Genomic DNA, 21,329 nt, shown 5'->3' on the forward strand with positions numbered 1-21,329 from the left:
TAGTTCTAAGGGAAAACTTTACAGAAGAAACATTTGGGCTGTGGCCCATCAAGTGTGAGAAGAGGCATTCCAGGGAGTTTAAAGCAACTGCAACCAAAACCTGTTGCCATCTAGTGGACTCATAGTGACCGTGTGGGACAGAGTAGAACGCCCCACAGGGTTTCCAAGGCTGTTGGCTTTATCGGCGGAGAGAGATGTGGCAGTCTGCTTCTGCAAAGATTTACAGCCTTGGAAACCCTATGGGGCGGTTCTGCTCTGTCCCACAGGGTGTATGAGTTGAAATGCCTGGACGGCAGTGGGTTTGGGTTTGGTTTGGTAATCTGTGGAAGCAGACTGTCACATCTTTCTGCCGCAGAGCTGGCTGGTAAGCTCCAACCGCTGACCTTTCCGTTAGTAGCCGAGCGCTTTAACCACTGCACCAGCAGGGCTCTTTCACCAACCGCAAAGGGAATTGTAAATAGATTAGAAAAGCTTGAACACTGACCGGGCTTTTTTGGGAAAGTAGTGAGAGATGAGATTGGAGAGGAAAGCAGGGGCCTTGAAAACCGTGTTAAGAACTTTGGCCTTTATCCTCAAGACTTTTATTGGGGCTGCTCTGGCCACAAAGTGGAGAACGGAGAGACTAGATCAGACTGTGGTTGTTGAGATTGTTCGGACAAAAATTGCTGAGAATCTGAATTTAAAGAGCAGTGAAGATAGGACATTTTTTAGTGGGGAGAGGGGTGCGGGTTAAAATAAAAATTCTCTCCTCCCCTCTCTGCCCTTTTCTAACTCAGAGGTGCGTTAGGAAGTTGAGCCCGCTTAAAAACCGTCAGGTTTGTCCAGGGTGCGCGAGTTCCGTGCGTTATTCGCGCGCAGTCCTCTGCTCAGCGCTACAATCTCTTGCTGGTCCCTAACGGCTCCCTTCAAATCCTGTTTTGTGCCTGGGTTTTTGGCCGGGGAACGGGAGGAGGAAGCAGAGGTAACTAAGTGGACAAAGGTCTCTGGATATAACAAAAGTGTCCCCACCAGTGGTTAAACGCGACAGTTGGTTGGACCAGAGCACACCCAGAGGAGCGGGAACCGTCACCGCCTCCCGAGGTGTCCCTTGGAGGGCCGGGCTTAGACCGGGCTCGAGGCGGAGCCGCAGCCAAGAGCTGCGGGGCGGGGCCGAGAGAGGAGTTCCAGCCGCAGCCCGTGGCCCCTTCTCTGATTGAGCACGTCAATCAGAGACGGGGCGGGTTCGGATTGGGAGGCGAGGTTTGAGGCCAGGCCCCTGCAGCCGCCGAGGACTGCGGGGTTTTGCCTCTGCAGGGGCGGGGTAGGACAGGGACAGGGGCGGAGTATTAAGCCCAGCCTTCGGGTTCTCGGTTCTAAATGGACGAGGTGGGTCCTGGGGCGGGGCTTGGGCGGGGCTTGGGCGGGGTCCGCTCTGCTCTTGACAGCTGTTTCTTGCACAGCCCCAGCTGAGTCCCGTGGATTTGGGAACCTGTGACCCGCTCTCCGCGCGTCCCCGTCCCCCCGTGGCCCTGGCTCCGGCCATGAAGCGCATCTTCTCCTGCTCCAGCTCACAGGTGGCGGTAGGTGCCAAAATGTTTGGAGGGATGGGAATGGGGCTCAGATGAGAGCCATGTGGTGACCGAAGTCCTCATCTCCATACACGATCGCCTTTTCTCTTTATTGGTCTTTCCAGCTCTCCCGCTCCCGCAATGCAGCCGGCCAGCTCTGCCTTCTTCGAGATCCTGCTCCCTAGCCTCTGACTTGCCTCCTAACCCCTCGCCCTCAGCCCCTTCTTGTCCTCCCAACCCCTACACTTCCAACTTCTGGTATGTTTCCTGCATCCCCTGCCTCCTCCTGAAGGCTTGTCCCCTAGTTCTGTTCTGTCTCCCAGTACTGAACCACCCCCAGCATCTGTCTCATGGCCAGCGCTAAGTCCTGCCCTCCTCTACAGCCCCATCTTCCAGTCTTGCCCTTTTACCACAATCCTGTGCTTCCATATGACCCTATCCTTGTTGTTCTCTGTCAGCTCAACAAGTATTCCCAGCCCTTTGCCTTTCCCTAGTTCTTCACAGAGCCTTCTCTGTCCTTGCCCCCTTCCCACCCCATGGCACTTCCACTCCCATTCTCTCACTAGCACTGCTGGCCCTCAGACATCACTCCACAGCTCTTTCCAACTGGTGATCCCATAATAGCAGGCTTCTCCTGTTTTCCCCTCTGACCTCTGCCCTGCTCTGTCCAATGGTCACCCAATCTCCCTTGCTCCCTTTTGCTGGGACTTCCTTCTGCCTGCACTCTTTGGGTTAATCTTGCAGTCTGGCCAGCCTGACAGGCACTGCCAGAGGACGCACAGTTGCCTGGCCGCTCCCCAAGGAACTGGGTGAGTTGCCTGCAGAATCCACCCCAGCCAGTTTACTGCGGTGTCTGATCATCAGACTGGTTCTCGGGCCACTCAAGGCCTTCTGTCTGCTTCTTCTCAGAACCTTCCGTCACCCTAAACCCTCACTGAGATGTTTAGGGCTTGTGCTCTATGCTCCTTTGACTGAGCTGGGGAAAGGTGATGGTGAGAGGTGAAGAGGATAGGGTAGACTCACTGTGGGGGTTCCCAGCAGAAGTCACTCTACTCCCCATGCTCTCCCAGAACAAAATGCCAAGAAGAGGTTTACAGAAGGGGGTGGCTAAGGGAGGGTGCAAATTCTCCTTCTCTGAAGAGCTCTTACAGAGAGACCCCCCCCATCTGGGGATGTAGTTTTCTGTGGAGATTGGGATTATGGTTCATTTACGAATGAATTAGCCAGCTACCTCTAGCAGTAATGCTTAGTGTAACCTGACTTAGTGGTGTCATTCATAAGCAAACATGAAAAATGCTCACTTAGCTCACTCTGCATGGGCAGACCACAGAAGCCTGGAAGTGAGCTATGAGGCCAAGAGTAGGTGCTCTGTTGAGGCCTGTCTGTGGCCCATTTACATTTGCTTCTCCATGTAGTTTCCACACATTGATGAACCAGTTAAGAGGCATTCACTGAATGACTACGAGAGGTACCAGAAGCTGAGAGTATTCTTACCTCGTAACAACTTTCTTACTCATGTGGACTCTTCTCTAGTTTCTGAAAGTCCTCTACATTGCCCTTTGCTTTCAGGAGATTGTGGAGCCTGCCAGTTCCTTAGGAATGGGGAAACTATTCTATTCTTCCCTATTTTCCAATCTATGGGCTGTAGGGTTTCCTCACTCACGCTGGGATCACAGAAAGCTTGAAATAGGCCATTTTCAGTTGCAAATTGTTACCTCATGAAGCTTCCCCACACTGCAGGTTACAAATTCTTCCGTCCCTTGGGTGGTCAACCACCCGGGGACTATTTGTCAAGGAAATAGAGTGACAGCCTTCCTGTCCACTCCCAAAGTCTGATGCCGGAAGATTACATCTCCCCATCCCCACTCCCACCCTGGGTCCAGAGCCCTGCACCCTCAATCTGAAATAAGGACTGAGAAAGCAGTGATCATTTTAAAATCCATCTGTTATCCACAGTATAGGAAGTTCAACCGACAAGTAAGCAAAAACCAGCTCCTATAATCTCATTTGGAAATCCTGGTGGCGTAGTGGTTAAGAGTTTGGCTGCTAACATAAAGGTTGGCAGTTCAAATCCATGAGGCACTCCTTGGAATCCCTATGGGGCAGTTCTACTCTGTCCTATAGGGTCACTATGAGTTGGAATTGACTCAATGACAATGGGTTATAATCTCATTTTATTTTAGTCAGTTAAAAGATGCTTTTGACATCTCCTGTCCGGTGTGGAGATGGGAGGGTAGAGAGGGTTAGAAACTGGCAAAACGGTCACGAAAGGAGAGACTGGAAAAAGGGAGCGGGCTGACTTATTAGGCGGAGAGTAAATGGGAGTATGTAGTAAAGTGTATATAAGTTTATATGTGAGAGACTGACTTGATCTGTAAACTTTCACTTAAAGCACAATAAAAATTATTAAAAAAAAAAAAAGATGCCTTTGAGGGTGTCGCACATATTAGCTTACTCTGCCTATGTAGGAAATAGAGCAGAAAATCACTTCAGATGGTTGATACTGGACCAGCTTAGAGAAATATTTACTGCATTTAAAAACAACTGAAAGGTCCTGGTTCCTTCAGGGTGGCCTTTCTATTTTCATTCATCTATCTGGTAGCTACTCTTTCTCTACTCATCCATCTTAGTAGGATGCTAATAGGCACATAGCTAGAGATAAGGGAAGGAACCCTGGTGGTGCAGTGGTTAAAGTGCTTGGCTGCTAACTGAAAGCTAGGCACCAACTATTCTGCAGGAGAAAGAGGTAGCAGTCTGCTTCCAGAAAGATTACAGCCTTGGAAACCCTATGAGGCAATTCTGCTCTGCCCTTTAGGGTCATTATAACTATGACAATGGGGTTCAGTTTGGTAACTGCAGTTTCTCTACTCATCCATTGATAGCATGCTAATAAGGAGAGGGTACAATTACTTCTACAATGGCCCCCTAATCTTGACTAGAGAAATGCAAAGCTTGTTTTTGAGCCTGCTGATTGATTTGCTGATTGCTCCCTTGAGGCTGTGATGGTAATCCAGTGTCTCCTTTCCAAGGAGCTGGGGTGAGCCATGGGCTGGATCTTGGAATTTGGGACCATCCCTCTGCCCTTCATCCCATCTCTGAAGAGATTTGGCTATTTCCACCCATTCTAAACTCTTTTTAGTGTAATGAGATTACAGAAAGTAAATTGAGTGGATTATCTGTTGGCTGGTATGAACAAGATCCCTTCCTTCCACTCCTCTGGCTGGGGAATTCTGAGCTTGGAAACATCCAAAATGTGTCCAGTAATGCCAGAAAGGATGACGATTGGAGGTAACATTTATTGTCACCTACTATGTGAAGACACTGCTAGGTGCTTTATGCGGTGTTACATCATTAAGAAACCCATTCAGAGAAGTTGTTACCCACCACCGTGGAGTCGATTCTGATACAGAGTAGAACAGCCTCATAGGGCTTCCCAGGCTGTAATCTTTGCAGAAGCAGACTGCCACTTCTTTCTTCCTCAAAGTAGCTGTTTGTTTCAGCTGCCAACCTTTCTGTTAGTAGCCAAGTGCTTAACCACTGTACCACCAGGGCTCCTTAGAGAAGACGTTGCTTGCCCAAATTCACAGAGATGGAAAGTGTTAGAGCCAGGATTTTAAACAAAGAACTTCAGGTTGAGTCAGCTGACAGCTGTGCCATGAGGCAGAAGTATATAGTTCTAGCTGTCTGCTTTTTCTGGGGCGAACTGACCCCCAAGGGTGTTGAATAATGTGCTCTTACATCTCAGAGTCTGTCGGATTGTGAAGAAGTCATTTTGCTTATTTTCTCCTTCAAGAATTAATCTGTTTTGGAGACTGTTCTCCAGGCAAGGAGTAGTGTCGGGTGGCTTTGCCCTGAAGACAGTCTTAGATTGTGTATCTAGAAATTAACAAACTTTCTTCCATATCTCTGTAGTTGCTGTTGTTGGTTGTTGGTGCCATCCAGTCAGTTCTAACTCATAGTGACCCCACGCATGACAGAACAAAACACTGCCTGGTCCTGAGCCATCCTCACAATAGTTGTTATGCTTGAGCCCATTGTTGCAGCCACTGTGTCAATCCATCTTTTTGAGGGTCTTCCTCTTTTTCGCTGACCCTCCACTTTACCAAGCATGATGTCCTTCTCCAGGGACTGATCGCTCCTGATAACATGTCCAAAGTATGTGAGGCAAAGTCTCGCCATCCTTGCCCCTAAGGAGCGTTCTGGTTGTAGTTCTTCCAAGACAGATATATTTGTTCTTTTGGCAGTCCATGGTATATTCAATAGTAGGTGGTTCTGCCCTGAAGTCAGTCTTAGACTGTTCATCTAGAAATGAACAAACTTTCTTCCATAGCTCTGTAGTAGTGTAGTCCAAAGGTTAGAAACTAGGATTGAGGTATCAGGTAACCTGGGTTTTAATCCCAATTTTACCACTATTTTGTAGTATGACAGGTATCTAACCTCAATGTGCTTCAACATCTGTCTAATAGGTATAATAATATCAGTTCTAACTACTTTCTAGGGATGTTGAGAGGCTAATTGAAATAGCACTTGAAAGAGTTATGTGGAATTAGAAGTGCTGTATATGAGTATGACGTCAGAATCCATCTAGCTTGGATAAGTTTATGGTTCGTGCATTTAAAGCCTTTCCTGTTGTTGATGAATAATTTGCCCAGGTTATATAAACAGTATTTGAAAATGTGTTATTGGGCTTCCATAGACCCTACTTTTGCCCACCTCTTCCCGTGTCCTCTTTCTTGTTGAGATGACACCTCATAAGATGCACTGTGTGCCACCAATCCCCCACCACTTCCTGTTTTGTTATACAGATGCCATACATTTGCATGGCTCTTTACAGTTTACAAAGAGATTTTATATACATTAGTTCATTAACACAACATGATGAAGTAGTTATTATTACCCACATTTTATAGATGAGGAAATAGACCAGAGGTGTTTTAGTGGTTTACTCTAGGTCATAGCTGAGAAAGTAGCTCAACCAGGCTCTGAACCCAGGCCAGCTGACAAAATATTCAGCTAGGACCCTTTTACCCTACCACAGATCTTTACATCCCTTCTTCCTCTATTTTCTCCTCTCTGGGCTGAACCAGGCTTTCCTATGCTTTTAGCCCTGGGTGTTTTTACACAGCTCTCTCTTTCAAGCCCTGTGATACTTCAATTATTCTAATTACCCCACCACCCACGAAACTCAAGCTAGAATGATAGAACAATGCAGCCCAGGTGTGGCTGTTATCTGGGACAGCTGTTCTCAGCCAGGGAAACTAGGAAGGATGGGAGGGGAGAGAGGAGAAAGGAGAAAGAAAGCTGCCTCTTGCTGACTCCTCAAGAATAGCTAGAGTCCAATCTTTGCTTTCTGGTAGTTGTTGTCATGGAAGGGGAAGGGAGACTAGCTAAAGGGCATAGATTAAAAAAAAAAAAAAAAAAAAAGGGGCATAGATAGGAGATAGAAAAACAGAAACTCTGTACTTCCCCTCCCAGTTCTGGACCCAAAGCCAACAGGTAGAGGTGGTATACCTAAGTTTAGACTCCTGGCTGTAACTTGAAACTAGGTGCTTTGATTTACCTCCCAAATTGTTCTTATTGCTACGTGCCATCTAATCAATTTTGACTCATAGTGACCCCATGAGACAGAGTTGAACTGCCCTATAGGGTTTTCCAGGCTGCGATAACTGAGGGCAAAAAACAGCAGCACGGGAGGTGAGAGACAATGAGAACCCAACCAGAGTGGCCAGGTTGGTTCCATTTGCTCCGGGAGACTTAAAGAGCAAAAGGAAAAGGGGTCATGATTCGGATTGCTCTGACGATGGGCATCTAACAACACCAATAATCATAATAGTGATAAAAAGAAACTTGAAGTACTATGCATTCAGCACTCATAAATGAGTTTTAATTCGGTCATCCAGGTACTTTTTTGGCCCCAGGCCAGCCCAGGGCTGACAATAGTTCTTGGTGACCTATGAGTTGGTGACTATTTAGCTGGTCCACCTAAGAAGGACTAAATGATCTATGGTGAGTGACTTGTGGAACACTGAAAGGATGTCAGGATGTCTCTTTTCCTTTGCTTGGCATCCTGACCATCTCCCTCTTTTCTTTCTCCACACTACCCTCATCCCCCATATTCATACAATTTGTTGTTCTGGGCCAGGTGGAGAGATGGAACCGCCATGATCAGAAGCTGCTGGAGGCAGTGCAGCGGGGGGACGTGGGGCGCGTGGCTGCCCTGGCCTCCAGGAAGTCAGCCCGACCCACCAAGCTAGACTCGAATGGCCAGTCCCCGTAAGTAAGTCCTCCTGACCCCACCCCTGATATGTGGTTACCTTTGAACCCCCAAACTCCAATATGATGTAGGACCAGGGAATGCCCACAACTACAACTTTTGTTGTCTTAATTAGCAAGCATTTCTATAAGTCTTTGCTGTGTATCAAGAGTTGTGCAAAGTGAAGGAAGATATTGTCCCTGACCTCCATCCCCCTCACAACCCAGGTGGACAACACTGACACAGCAAGGGCATAAAGCCCACTAAACAAACAGTAATCTAATACATATGTTAAATAAATTCTAGTATTTCTTCATTGCACAAGTAGAAGGGTGTGTATGCTTGGGATAGGAATGAAGTGATAGCGATGAGAGTCACATGGCTAGAGGGAGTGATGTTATCCCTTGTCTCTGCCCAAGTCAGCCTTCAAATGTCCAGCCTTCTGCTTTGCTCCAGCTGGCTCTTTCCATGGCACTTCCACCTCTGTCGAGGGTCCTGTACTCAGAGCAACAGATAATTATGTGTTCCCTGGACACTCCTGCTGTAGTCTGAGATTTTTTAAGACCTGCAGCTCTTATTTCTGTCTTTACCTCCAGCTTCCTCTTACTTTATCAGAAGTCAGCTTTGGGGCTGGCCTTGGGGTGGTAAAGCTGATTAAGATTCTCCCTCTCCTCATCCCCTAGACCCTTCATCCTTCTGCCTCTTGCCCCAATTCTGGCAGGTTTCATCTGGCGGCCTCCAAAGGCCTGACGGAGTGTCTGACTATACTGCTTGCAAATGGGGCTGATATCAACAGCAAGAATGAGGACGGTGAGTGAGGTGGAGCATTAGGCCACCCTGCTTGCTTCTCCCTTTACAGCAGCAGTAGGGGCCAGTGCTGGGCCCTGCTGGAGGTTCCAACTATGGTCCCCTGCTTCTCCCCTAGTTCTAGCCACCATCCCTCCAGGGGTTCCCCTCCCTGCACGTGGGGCACACCCCACCCTCACCTCCACCATAGGTACCAGGCACTCGGGGAACAGGAATATCTGGCCCCATGTGGTCGAAAGCTTCTCCCTCTAATCTCCCTCTGATTGTGCGTCTCTTGCCTTCCCTCCCTGTGAGTCATCAGCATGCATGGGGCCACCCACCCTTTCTGTCCTTTGTCTCTTTCCAGGAAGCACCGCCCTGCACTTGGCCACCATCTCCTGCCAGCCACAGTGTGTCAAGGTCCTGCTGCAGGTAAGAGCAACCTCTTGATACTACTCTTGTGAAGGGAAGATGTGGGCCCAGAGTCTCCTAAACTTGTCTTGTAGTCACAAGCAATATTTGGCCAAATGTGACCCTCTCACCCCCAATAAGTGGGTTGACAGTCACTTATACATGAGCATTTATTCAACACGTACTATGTGTCAGGCGCCATTATCAATAGTGCCCTGAGGGCAGGCCACAAAGCAAAGCTGCCAGGAACTATCTGCCAGCAGGTCAATATGCATATATTGAGCTCCACCATTTGCAGAGCTACTGCAGAAATCAACTGCTGTGATGAAGAGCGGGTGGAAAGATGGCTGTTGTTAGGTGCCATCAAGTCAGTTCCGACTCATGGCAACCCCATGTGTGCAGAGTAGAACTGTTCCGTAGGGTTTTCAAGGCTGTGACCTTTTGGAAGCAGATCACCAGGCCTGACTTCCGAGGTACCTCTGGGTGGGTTTGCATCACCAACCTTTCAGCTAGTAATCGACCTCTTAGCCATTTGCACCTCCCAGGGACTCTGGAAAGAAGGCAGAGGTGTTCAAATTAAACCCAAGCCCTACAGTCTGCTTTTGAAGAGTTTATAATCTAGTAGCCCAGTGGAGAAATATATGCGTGAAATGATATGTGGATAATTTACAACTAAATCCTCAAAAGTAAGAAGGCACAGACTACTCCAATAGGCCATTGGGCAAATGATTATCCTGCTTTTATTCTTTGCAGCCCTTTCCAATTTTCCAAATTATGATACTAAAGTACTAGCCATGAACTCAGGTGTTATTTTCCCTAACATATTTATTTACCTATAAATTTAATCTGATTTTTCTTAGGCCCCAGCTTTACGAACTGGGGCTAAAATTTATGGGTACCTGTAATCTCAAGGAATGGACTAGATTTGTCTCATAGTTGGCCTTCCCAAGTCTCATGGTCCTCCTACCCCTCCCCATATTACGTGGATGCTGATGGCTGGATGGGGGGTGGTGGGTGAGGGATGTTAATGCCAAGTTCCATGCCGCTTCCCTTTGTGGCTGTTTGCAGCATGGTGCCAATGAAGATGCCGTGGATGCAGAAAACCGTAGTCCATTGCACTGGGCAGGTATGTACCATGGGACTTTCTAGAACAGGGCTGCAGAGGCTATAAGGTGGGAAGGAGGAGGGGATGATGACATTTTTTGGGAAGAGCAGGCCAGGGGTGACTGCTTAAATGGTCAGAGGGGATGTTGGTTCATGGTCTGAGCAGGTGTCCTTCCTGCTTCCATCTTAACCCAATCATCCCTCAACCTTTCCCAGCCTCCTCTGGTTGTGCCTCAAGTGTACTCCTGCTATGTGACCATGAAGCCTTCCTGGATGTCCTGGATAATGTGAGTGTCAGCTAGGCAGTTGGGTAGTGCTCTGCATAGGGAGGCTACTGCTCTATCTGGGCTCCACTGGCCAAATTCCAGGACTAGGGGCTAGAGAGCACCACTCTCTTCTTCCTTCTCTTGACCTCTCTTCCTCCTCTCACAGAGGGACTGCTAGGTCTAGTCTTCTGGAAACCTTCTAACCCTCCAAAAGGGAGTATTTAGCTCCAGGATCTGGCCATTTTTCTGGAGAGGTGTGAGGAGAGGGGACTTGGCAGGACTATGTCAAGCCCTGGCTCTCCCTGGCTTCTTATACACCCCTTTCCACAATTTGTGCAGGGTGGACGGACACCTCTGATGATCGCATCTCTGGGTGGTCATGCAGCTATCTGCTCCCAACTGCTGCAGAGAGGTGCCCGAGTTAATGTCACAGACAAGGATGACAAGTGAGCCCTCCCGACTTTCCCACCTTCCCACCCCAATTTCTAGACCTCGATAAATTTAGACAGGAGCATTGGGAAAAAAAAAAAAAGGGAAGAAGGCGGGTTGATTTCTGTATTCTTGGGAGCCTCCTTTCTTTCTAGAGGTGATTCAGAAGAGCTCTGCCTGCTGCTTTGCTGTTTTCCTCTTGGAAGTTGAAGGAACTTTTCAGTTGTTGCAATCACCACCCTCCTAGTATAGAGGATAACCCCAGATAAGATCAATATCTCTGGATCCATTCATTTAATTTACTGATTTTCAAGCTATCTTCTAAGCAATGGAATCCTTTTTTCCAATAAAAAATACATGTGGAACTTCAGTACATAAAGCAGACAAAGGTGGAACCCTTCCAGTTGGCTCCATGCTTCCTGACTGCAGTGGCTCTAAGGAACACTTTTTGAAAGTTCTGGTCTCATCTAATGCTTTGTCATTGGCTGGTGTTAGTTTGTTTTTCTCCTGATCCCACTAAGTAAGAGCTGACCCTTTGAGTAGAATTTCTGGATCAAGGACTTCTGGGTGCCACAGGGAAATTCAGATTTGTCCTAACCCACAGATCGGCTCTGATCCTGGCCTGTGAGAAAGGCAGTGCCGAAGTGGCTGAGCTGCTCCTGAGCCATGGAGCAGATGTGGGGGCAGTAGACAGCACAGGGCATGATGCCTTGCATTATGCTCTGCGCACACAGGACAAGGCACTGTGGAAGCTGCTACAGCTGGCCATGAACAGGCGGCGGCAGGGAGGTAAAGCCAATTCCCTTTTGTAACTTCAAGTTTCTCCTCCATAGCCTTAGACTCGAAGAAGTTTCTTAGGATCCCATTTGTTCCCAAATAATTGTCACCTTAGTTGAGCATTTACTTATGTATTGCTGCTGTTATGAGATGACCCCAAGTTCTCAAAGGCATGATCACAAAATTCCTTAATGCAGCTTTGTCTCTCATTGAGGGTAATTCTGGCTGGCATTTATTAGTTTAATTGTATATCTATTTGTGTGATTTGCTGGTCAATCTTTCTCCTTAACTAGACTGGAAACCTCTTAGATCACAGACAATTTCTGTTTTGCTCACTGTTGAGGTCCCAGTGGCATATAATATGTGCCCAGTAAATAAATGAATGGGGGGAAAAAAAAAAGAATGAGCTGGCCCATCCCTGGGATAGGAAGCCAAGGTTTCTGGACAGTTAGAGGCCCATCGAACATGGGTAGCTCCTGGCACCAGGAAGTCATGTGTGGTGAGAGTATTATACTGAGAAATTCTGAAGACAGAGTATAGACTAGAAGCACATAACACAGGGCCTATCTCATTTTCCCCATGTCTTTTCTTATAGGTCAGGGGCTAGTTCAACACCTAGATCTTGCAACCCGGGTAAGACCCTAAGCGTTTCCCCCTTTTGCTTCTGACCCACCTCAGGCTATCCCACTGGGTCATCACCCAGGCAGTGGGCCTTGGGCAGTGAGACAGTTGAAGAGAAGAAAGGCCCTCCTGGGCTAGGTTAGCTGCATGGCTTCACTTCCTTATTCTGTTCTCTGTATAGGTCTCTCCATCTGAGCCCCAGGTGGGCTCTCCACCTAAAAGCGCATGGAGAGCAGAGCCCGAGGAAGAGCAGGAGGAAGAGGAAGATGAAGATCCATGTTCAGAGGAGTGGAGGTGGAAGTATGAAGAGCAGCAGAGGAAAGTCTCTCAGTTGGAGCAGGAGCTGGTGCAAAAGACAGAAGAGTGTAAGGCTCAAGCTGCAGCCTACCTGGGTCTGGAGAACCAGATTCAAGAGCAGGTGCAGGAACTGGGGCTCCTCCTATCTCAAGAGCCTGGAACCCCAGGAGGGCAAGGCTCTAGTCTCCGGCCTGGCGGGGATGGCATGGAGCAGGGTTGTCCGGTAGACCTACTGGCCGAGCGCATACAAGAGCTAAAGAAGCAACAGCAGGTAGCTACAGCAAACCCAACATTAACTCCCAAGAAGGCCCAGGATTCAGCCCCAGGAGATATCCAGTATGAAGCCCATGGAAGGTCTCATCCAGAAGAACAGGGGCCACCAAGGTCTGAGACCATTGGGAGGGCCACTGGACAGCAAGTAACCATTAGTGGGGGACAGGCCCTTGATCTCAGTCAGACTGATCAAAGGTGTGCTGGCCAGAAGGAGAGACCTCAGGCCCCAGGGGCTGAGCCAGGAGGCACAGTGGCAGAACCAGTGGGCCCAGCAGCCATGCACCAGCTCCTGCTACAACTAAGGGAAGAGCTGGCTGCCGTGTGGCGAGAAAAGGATGCCGCCCGGGGGGCTTTGTCAAGACCAGTCCTGGAGGGAGCCCTGGGGACTCCCCAGGCTGAAGCTGCAGCAGCTGCCTGGGAGAAGATGGAGGCCAGGTTGGAGCAGGTGCTGGTGAGGCTGGATAAAGCAAAGGCAGGACTACAGGTGAAGCCGGAAGCTCCTGCCCAGGAGCCCAGAGATGGAGCGCCAAAGGCAACCCCAGGGACCATCACCAAAGAGTATGAAGGGAAGGAGAAAAAAGCCCCTGGGGCCAGGGGAGAACCTCTAGGAGCCCCTGGAGTGGAGCAGGCCCCAGGAGGAGGTCTGCCAAAGTGTCAGCTGGAGAAGGAGGTGTCAGCACTGCGCCTGAGCAACAGTAACTTGCTGGGGGAACTGGGGGAGCTGGGGCGGGAGCGGCAGCGGTTGCAGGGCGAGCTGCAGTCCCTGAACAAGCGACTACAGCGAGAGTTTGTGCCCAAGCCAGAGGCACAGGTCCAGCTACTGCAGTTGCAGCGGAGTGTGGGGCTGCTCACGGATGAACTGGCCGTGGAGAAGGAGGCCACAGAGAAGCTGCGGCAACGGCTGGCCTCCCAGAGCAGTGGCCTCCGAGGGCTGTGGAACTGCCTGCCCCCAGACATAGTGGGCAAGGGGGGTGCTCAGAGCACAGCAGCCGACCCCCTGGGGGAGCTGCAGGCCTACATCAGAACCCTGGTGGATAGGCACCGGGAGGCCCAGCAGGTGCTGGCTCTTCTGGAGGAGGAAAACCAGCAGCTGCGGAAGACCCCGGCCCCACGTGGGGAACCAGAGACCTCCTCAAAGGTCCCAGCATCCCCCCAAGTGGCCGCTCTGGAGCAAGACCTGGGGAAGCTGGAGGAGGAGCTGCGGGCCGTTCAGGCCACGATGAGTGGGAAGAGCCAGGAGATCGGGAAGCTGAAGCAGCTACTCTACCAGGCCACCGAGGAAGTGGCCGAGCTGAGGGCGCGGGAGGCGGCCAGCCTGCGGCAGCACGAGAAGACTCGAGGCTCACTAGTGGCCCAGGCTCAGGCTTGGGGCCAGGAGCTGAAGGCCCTGCTGGAAAAGTATAACACGGCCTGCCGGGAAATGGCTCGGCTCCGGGAGGCTGTGGCCGAGGAGCGCCGCAGGAACGGGGACCTGATTGCGCGGGCTGCTGAGCAGGAGCGCCAGGCCGGCGAGATGCGCGGGCGCTCGGAGCAGTTTGAGAAGACGGCAGAGCTGCTGAAGGAGAAGATGGAGCATCTCATCGGGGCCTGCCGGGACAAGGAGGCCAAGGTGAGCAAGCGAGGCAGCCGGGGGAGTATTGGGGGAAGGTTTCTGTGTGTTTGGGGGTCCACTCTCTGAATCTACCTGTTGGTTAGTCAGATTAATACAACAAACTGAGCACCAATCATTTGCAGAGACAACACTATGCTCTCCTGGGTCTGAGGGGTTTGGGGTTGAGATTAGAGGTGAGGTAAGGTATAAATAGAAGAGAGACAGGACTTAGGTACTAAATTTGGGGGCTCAGGGCTCAGAAGCAGTGTGGTCAGAGGTACCACCATTGGAGCATCATGGTTTATAAGCATTTTTGCTTCAATAGTGTATTCTCCTGGGAAGAGATCTAATAGTATGGTGGGTTACTGTGGTTTTGCTGAGTTTCTGAGGAGGAGATTCAGGGACTGATGGGTCCAAAGAGTAGACTGGGTACTGTGGTCCTTTCCTTACCTCCCACTTCAATCACAGTGGCTTCTGTCAACAAAAGATTTCCATTAGCAAATATTTCCTTTAGTAGTATCTACTGTGATAGATACCTGAGTTCCCTAGCCATTGCTCTAAAAGTGAATGTGAATCTATTTATAGCACTGCTTCTGTGAGACATGGTTTATGAATTTCAAATAATTCACTTAAAAATGAATTCAGCAATTCTGAGAACCCCCTGTGAAATGGATAAGTTCAGAGTGCTTATTAAAATGTGGGAAACCCTGGTGGCCTAGTGGTTAAGAGCTATAGCTGCTAACCAAAAGGTTGGCAATTCAAATCCACCAGGTGCTCCTTGGAAACTCTGTGGGGCAGCTCCACTCTGTCTTATAGGGTCGCTATGAGTCAGAATCCACTCGATGGCAATGCAGTTTTTTTTGCGGGGGGGTTTATTAAAATGTGTGTGCATGATCAAATGTAGAATGATTAAAAAATATAAGAAGTATTTAGTATAGAGTGAATAGAAATGGGATGTTATATAGAATAGGAATCAGTGTGGAGATGGGTTAAGTACGGAAAGGAGGAATTCTGTGCTAAAAGGAATTAAATGTGGAGATGAGAGTAGATGAATGGGCAAAAAGGAAATATAGTGTAGTGGTTAAGAATATGGTCTCTGGACTGAGATTGTCTGAAATTGAATTTCAGTTTCAAAATTTACCGATGGTTCAATCTTGGGCAGGTTATTTAACACCTCTAAGTCTCAGCTCAGTTTTCTCATCTTTAAAATAACGATAATAATAGGGTTGTTGTGAGGATTAGGAGCTCTGGTGGAGTAATGGTTAATCACTTGGAGGCTAACTGAAAAGTTGGAGGTTGGAACCCATCAGCCACTCCTAGAGAGAAAGATGTGGCAACGGGCTTCCATAAAGATTACAGCCAGGGAAACCCTATGGGGCCATTCTACTCTGTACTATAAGGTCACTATGTCAGAATCGACTTGACGGCAATGGATTTGGTTTTCAGTGTGAGGATTAAATTAAGATATTACATTTAAAATACTCAGAAATGTGTTTGGCACGTGTTAAGTACTTAATAAAAAGTTGGCTGTTATTATCATTCCTACTACCACTGTTGCTACTGCTGCTGGTTACCATTAACTACATTTGTGCCTCAGTTTCACAAACCACATTGGCTCATTTCCAATTTTCTCAGTGGTCAGCAGCCAGAATTTATAACCTCAAATTCATTTTTAAAGGAGATCCCTCCTTCACAAGTGGACTCTGGAGTCAAAGAGATCTTGGTTCAAATCATGACTTCATCACTTATTAGATGTATGATTTTGACAAATTACTTAACTCAGGCTCCTTAGCTAAAAATGTGCATAATGATACTTGCCATGATGATACATTGAGTAATAAAATAACAATGCCTATTAAAGTATCAAAGGAAGCTGACTGTGACCCTGGGATAGATGGGATTTAGGAATGGGAAATTGGTTGGGTTTCATTGTTCCCCTTCTCTCCTTTTGGGCTCAGATCAAGGAATTGTTGAAGAAACTGGAGAAACTTTCAGAGGAGGTCCTAGCAGTTCGGGGAGAAAATGCTCGCCTTGCCCTACAGCTGCAGGTATGTTTTTGCCCTCAGAGAAGTGGATGTTGCTAGAGAAAAAAGTGAACAATGGCAGTGATGTGTATGTGGGAGAGATTCTGGAAATTACAGTGGGCCAGGCTGCACCAGTGATAGACTAAGGGAGCCCACTTGGGCTTACCTTACTGTTCCTTACCTTAATGTTCCTCATGCTTGTGGGATCTGGGTGAGTGTGGGTAAGGTGAGCACATAACCTCCCATTGATGCTCACTTCCAGGATTCTCAGAAGAACCACGAAGAGATCATCTCCACCTATAGGAATCATTTGCTGAATGCTGCTCGGGTGAGCATGGTGGAGCTTTGGGGGAGGCAGACAGAGCACTGGCCTGGGGCTATTACATTTGGTATCCCTTCTCTGATCTGGACATACTTGGCATTTCTTAGAGAGCTGGACTTTAGATGTCCCAGTACCAGGTGTCTGGATCTCAAGAGAGATTGTATGTGAATGTGTTGGGGGAGAGGTGTTCGCCCCTCTTTTTCAATTTCCTGATCCATTGTAAGGTCTTTTACTTTCCCCTTAACCCTTTCTCAGTTTTTTCCTGAGCCAACTTGTTCCTCATCAAGGAAAGAGAGGTGAATGACCTGATCCTTTATTAGGAATAATAATAATTACAAAGAATCAAACACCTGTTGTGTCAGGTGCTTTGCTTCATATTATAGTTGTAACTCTCACAGGAAATTTGAAAAAGAGACGTCATTCTGTTCCTTGTAAAGATAAGGAAACAGCCACGGAGAAGTTAAATACTGTACCTGAGGTTACATAATAAATAGTATTCCTTTGTACCACAAAGGAGCCTTGGTGGCACAGCGGTTAAGGTGCTCGGCTGCTAACCAAAAGGTTGGCAGTTCGAACCCACCAGCCACTCTGTGGGAGAGAGATGTGGAGAAAGATCACAGCCTTGGAAACCTTTTGGGGCAGTTCTACCCTGTTCTATAGGACCACTGAGTTGGAATCGACTCGACGGCAGTGGGTTTATACTATAGAACCTTTCCATCACCTGAATCCCCATTTTCTGTTCTTCATCTCCTTTTATTTCTTTCCTGCCACTTACAGGGTTACATGGAACAGGATGTGTATAATATCCTACTGCGAATTCTCAGCATGCAGGAGGAGTAAGGTAGTCTGGGCCCTGCGGGATATAGGAGTTCTCTGTTGTGGTTCTGGGTGTTGTGAGTTGTGGGTTGAGGGTGATGAGGGATGGAGCTTGAGAGAAAGGACTTGGGAAAGAAGGGTTAGGAAGGGCATTGGAATCTCCTTTTATCTCCCCCTTTACCCCTTTGGGTGGCTGACACTGGGGAGTACTGTGAGACAGAGCATTTGAGTGAAGTCAATGGAGAAGACACAATATGGGGAATGACTGGGTGGAGTCAGGAATCAATGAGCAGGAAGACTGAATAGGGCTCATTTAACTGAAAAGAGGGGTCAGGTGACTTTCCTAAGGCCTGGGGTAGGGAGATGCCAGTGACAGATAAATGATGGTGGGATAGTAGGGCAAAACTGTTCCCTAGGGTGGGACTCCGAAGCCCTGGGAGCGCAGTGATGAGTCGGAATCCCGTCGACAGCAATGGGTTTGGTTTTGTTTCTAGGATGGGACTCTACAAATTCCAGAATACCACTCCCACACCATTCATTCAAAGAGCAGTCATCCCCCATTCTTTTCACCTCTATATAAGTGGCTGTCTTCTCCAGCCCAGATAGATGAGGTCCCCTTTAGCATCTTGGCATGGATGGGAGAAGATAGAGGATGTGGAGGTGTGTCCATTTCATCCTTGAATTTCCTTTTTCAGGGAACAAGAGCATCCGTGGTTGCCAGAGGCTCCTCAGGCTGTGGTGGGTGGTAGGATGGCCACTAGCGATGATATGGGACCTGACATTAAGGAGACTGGACCTGAGAACCTGGACTCTGGAATCAGCATGGATGGGACCAGAGCAGATGGGGATGGAAGACCTTTGGAAAATAAAGCAGGAGGCAGGATGATGTTGGGCATCATTGTTTTGTTTTGTCTTGAGAGGAGGGGCAGGAAGGAACCTTTTTCTTTCTTCTTTTTTTTTTAAATCACAAATGGTCCCATAAGTCAGCAGTTTTCAAACTGTGATTATGATCCATAGTAAAATACATTTTACATCCTAGGTACACATATGTGAAATAATAATTATTATTTCTATTCTATTCTACAAAAAAAATGTTAATTTTTTTTTTTTGTTGTACTGTAGATGAAGGTTTACAGAACAAACTAGTTTCTCATTAAACAGTTAGTACACATATTGTTTTATGACATTGGTTAACCACTCCACGACATGCGAACACTCTCCCTTCTCAACCTGGGGTTCCGTATTACCAGCTTTCCCGTCCCCTCCTGCCTTCTAGTCCTTGCCCCTGGGCTGGCGTGCCCCTTTAGTCTCGTTTTGTTTTATGGGCCTGTCCAATCTTTGGCAGCAGAGTAAACATCAAGAGTGACTTCATTAGTGAGCTGAAAGGGTATCATCCAGGGACCATACTCTCAGGGTTTCTCCAGTCTCTGTCAGGCCAGCAAGTCTGGTCTTTCTTTTTCAGTTAGATTTTTGTTCTACATTTTTCTCCAGTTCTGTCTGGGACCCTCTATTGTGATCCCTGTCAAAGCAGTCAGTGGTGGCAGCTGGGTACTATCTAGTTGTACCAGACTCAGTCTGGTGGAGGCTGTGGTAGATGCGGTCCATTAGTCCTTTGACTAATCTTTCCCTTGTATCTTTAGTTTTCTTCATTCTCCCTTGCTCCCAAAGGGGTGAGAACAGTGGAGTATACTAGATGGCCACTCACAGGCTTTTAAGACCCCAGACGCTACTCACCAAAGCAGAATGCAGAATGTTTTCTTTATAAACTATGTTATGCCAGTTGAGCTAGATGTTCCCCAAGACCATGGCCCCCACAGCCCTCAGCCCAGCAGTTTGGTCCCTCAGGGAGTTTAGATGTGTCTGTGGAGCTACCAGGACCTTGCCTTGTACAGGTTGTGCTGGCTTCTCCCATATTGCCTGTCTTACCCTTCACCAAAGTTACCACATATCTGTCGTCTATTTAGTGATGAAGACTTGAAATACATAGCCCTCAGTGAAAACGGGGGATTGATGCTCTTCCTTTTCTTTTTCAAATCTTTATCTTACAGATACTGATCTTTTGTCTCGATCTTGAGACTCCTGGCTCCATGACCTTTTTTAAGGAGGAGAAATTGAAAGACCTGGATTTTCTTTAAGGTGTACAATCTAAAATATTCTGTCATGCATCAGACCATGCGTCTAGATTCGAGGGTTTATTTTATGTGGTTACTGTTCTGTGCCCCAGGTGCAAACGGGGATGAAAAGTCCGATTCCTGGGAAAGGGATGAAGACGAACTCAGTTGGTTTCTTCCCTCCAGTTCTGTTCTCAGACTGAAAAAATGTATCTGTCTTGGTCACTTCTGTGGGGTCTCCTCCCCTTCCTGCTCCTCAGCCAGCCAGACTGCTAGGTAAAAGTGAGGCAGTGAGTTCTTCCAAAACCTGGAACAGCAGTTTGTGGCCTACACTCTGGTCCCTCCCATTCCTTCTCTCAGCCTGCCTTCTGTGGGGTCACGCTGGGTCAGACAGCAGCAGTTTGGCAAAAAAGATACTAAATTGCCTCTCGTTACCAACCAACCTTTAGAAGCCTTTCCGGAGCACCAGGCTTAGGTGGAAACTGAGACAGGCAGGGGAAAGAGGGGGCAAGGACTATGTGAGGTGGTGAGAAAAGAACTTATTTGTGAATCGTTTTATGCTCAGCCTTCAGCTTTGAAAAATTTTATACGGGAGATGCCAAACTAGCTGGGTTGAGAGAAAAAAAGTGGGGGAGCGGCTGCCTTGAAGGCAGGGGCCACACATGGGCTCCAGGGGCTGGGCTGGCTTCAGGGTTTGGGTAGGAACAGAGCAGATGAGATATGTAGATCCGGTCCTAGAGAAGGTGCAGGTCAGTTTTGGAGTCTGCATGGGTGGGCGCAGGGCTGCTTGAAGGCTGGGAGAATGGAGAGAGCAGGGATTGAAAGGAGAAGGGGAGAAAGAGAGCAGCTGCCAGATGAAGAGCATCACAAAGGTCCGAGGGACTTCTATTAAGGAGAACAGAACCTCTTTTTTGCCTGCTCCCAGTTACCAGAAAATATAGAAGGACTGTTCCATTCCTCATTAGTCGGGTGGGAAAAATGAAAAAAACTGCAGAGAGAAAGGTTCAGAGAGGGGGTAGATCATTTGGCTAATTGTGAGTCAGGAAACTGCTTTGGTAATGCAAACCAGGCCTTTGGCTCCCTCCCGGGCTCCTGGAAGCTGATCCAGGATGGCTGAGTTGTGGGAGTGGTAAGTGATGTTAACGTTAGCATAGGAGTGGAACCTTTTCCAGCCGCTGCTCTTTCTGTACAATCTCCCTCTATACAGCCCCGTAAACTGTGACCCCAACAACCCCAAGCCCTGGAGTATTCCTTGACTTTACAAATCTTTCACAAAGCAATTCTAACCCTAATGTTCCTCCCTATTTCTGCTGGGCAGCCTGTTTAATGGACTGTAGTAGGGAGGGACTTCACTACTCCTGTAAACCTCCCCCTGGAGCCCCAGGCATCAGATGGGAGTGTGTAGGTGAGAGTAGGAAGGCAGGAGGTAAAGCTTGGTGGGCCATGATGGGAATCATAATGTCTTTGCCTTCAGCCTGGAACTTGGCCCTGATTTTCAGTTTCCCCCTCTTTCTCTGTTAATGTATTCATCAGATATTTTAAAAGTCTGCTATGTGCCAGGCCCTGGGGATACAATGTGAACAGCACAGAAGAAGTGCCTGCCCTCCTGGAACTTGTGTACAGGACCAGATTCAGCTGCCTTGGTTCCCAGTTTTCTGTTATTCTGCAGGAATGCCAAAATTTATAACCTCAAATTCGTTT

General features: G+C 48.1%; 1 protein-coding gene across 1 annotated transcript; it reads left to right on the forward strand.

The window, feature by feature from the left end:
• The first annotated feature begins 343 nt into the window (after positions 1-343).
• Positions 344-18,554, forward strand: ANKRD35 (ankyrin repeat domain 35). The gene is made up of 15 exons (XM_049879880.1): positions 344-364; positions 1,440-1,559; positions 7,690-7,820; positions 8,522-8,610; positions 8,954-9,018; positions 10,066-10,123; positions 10,318-10,388; positions 10,707-10,813; positions 11,401-11,585; positions 12,169-12,206; positions 12,376-14,373; positions 16,314-16,403; positions 16,642-16,707; positions 17,479-17,542; positions 18,213-18,554. Exons 2-14 carry the CDS (start codon positions 1,521-1,523, stop codon positions 17,539-17,541), a joined length of 3,000 nt encoding a protein of 999 aa, XP_049735837.1. The 5' UTR covers positions 344-364; positions 1,440-1,520; the 3' UTR covers position 17,542; positions 18,213-18,554.
• The last annotated feature ends 2,775 nt before the right edge of the window (positions 18,555-21,329 follow it).

This window comes from Elephas maximus, chromosome 3, assembly GCF_024166365.1.
Source record: "Elephas maximus indicus isolate mEleMax1 chromosome 3, mEleMax1 primary haplotype, whole genome shotgun sequence".
Lineage (NCBI taxonomy): Eukaryota > Metazoa > Chordata > Mammalia > Proboscidea > Elephantidae > Elephas > Elephas maximus.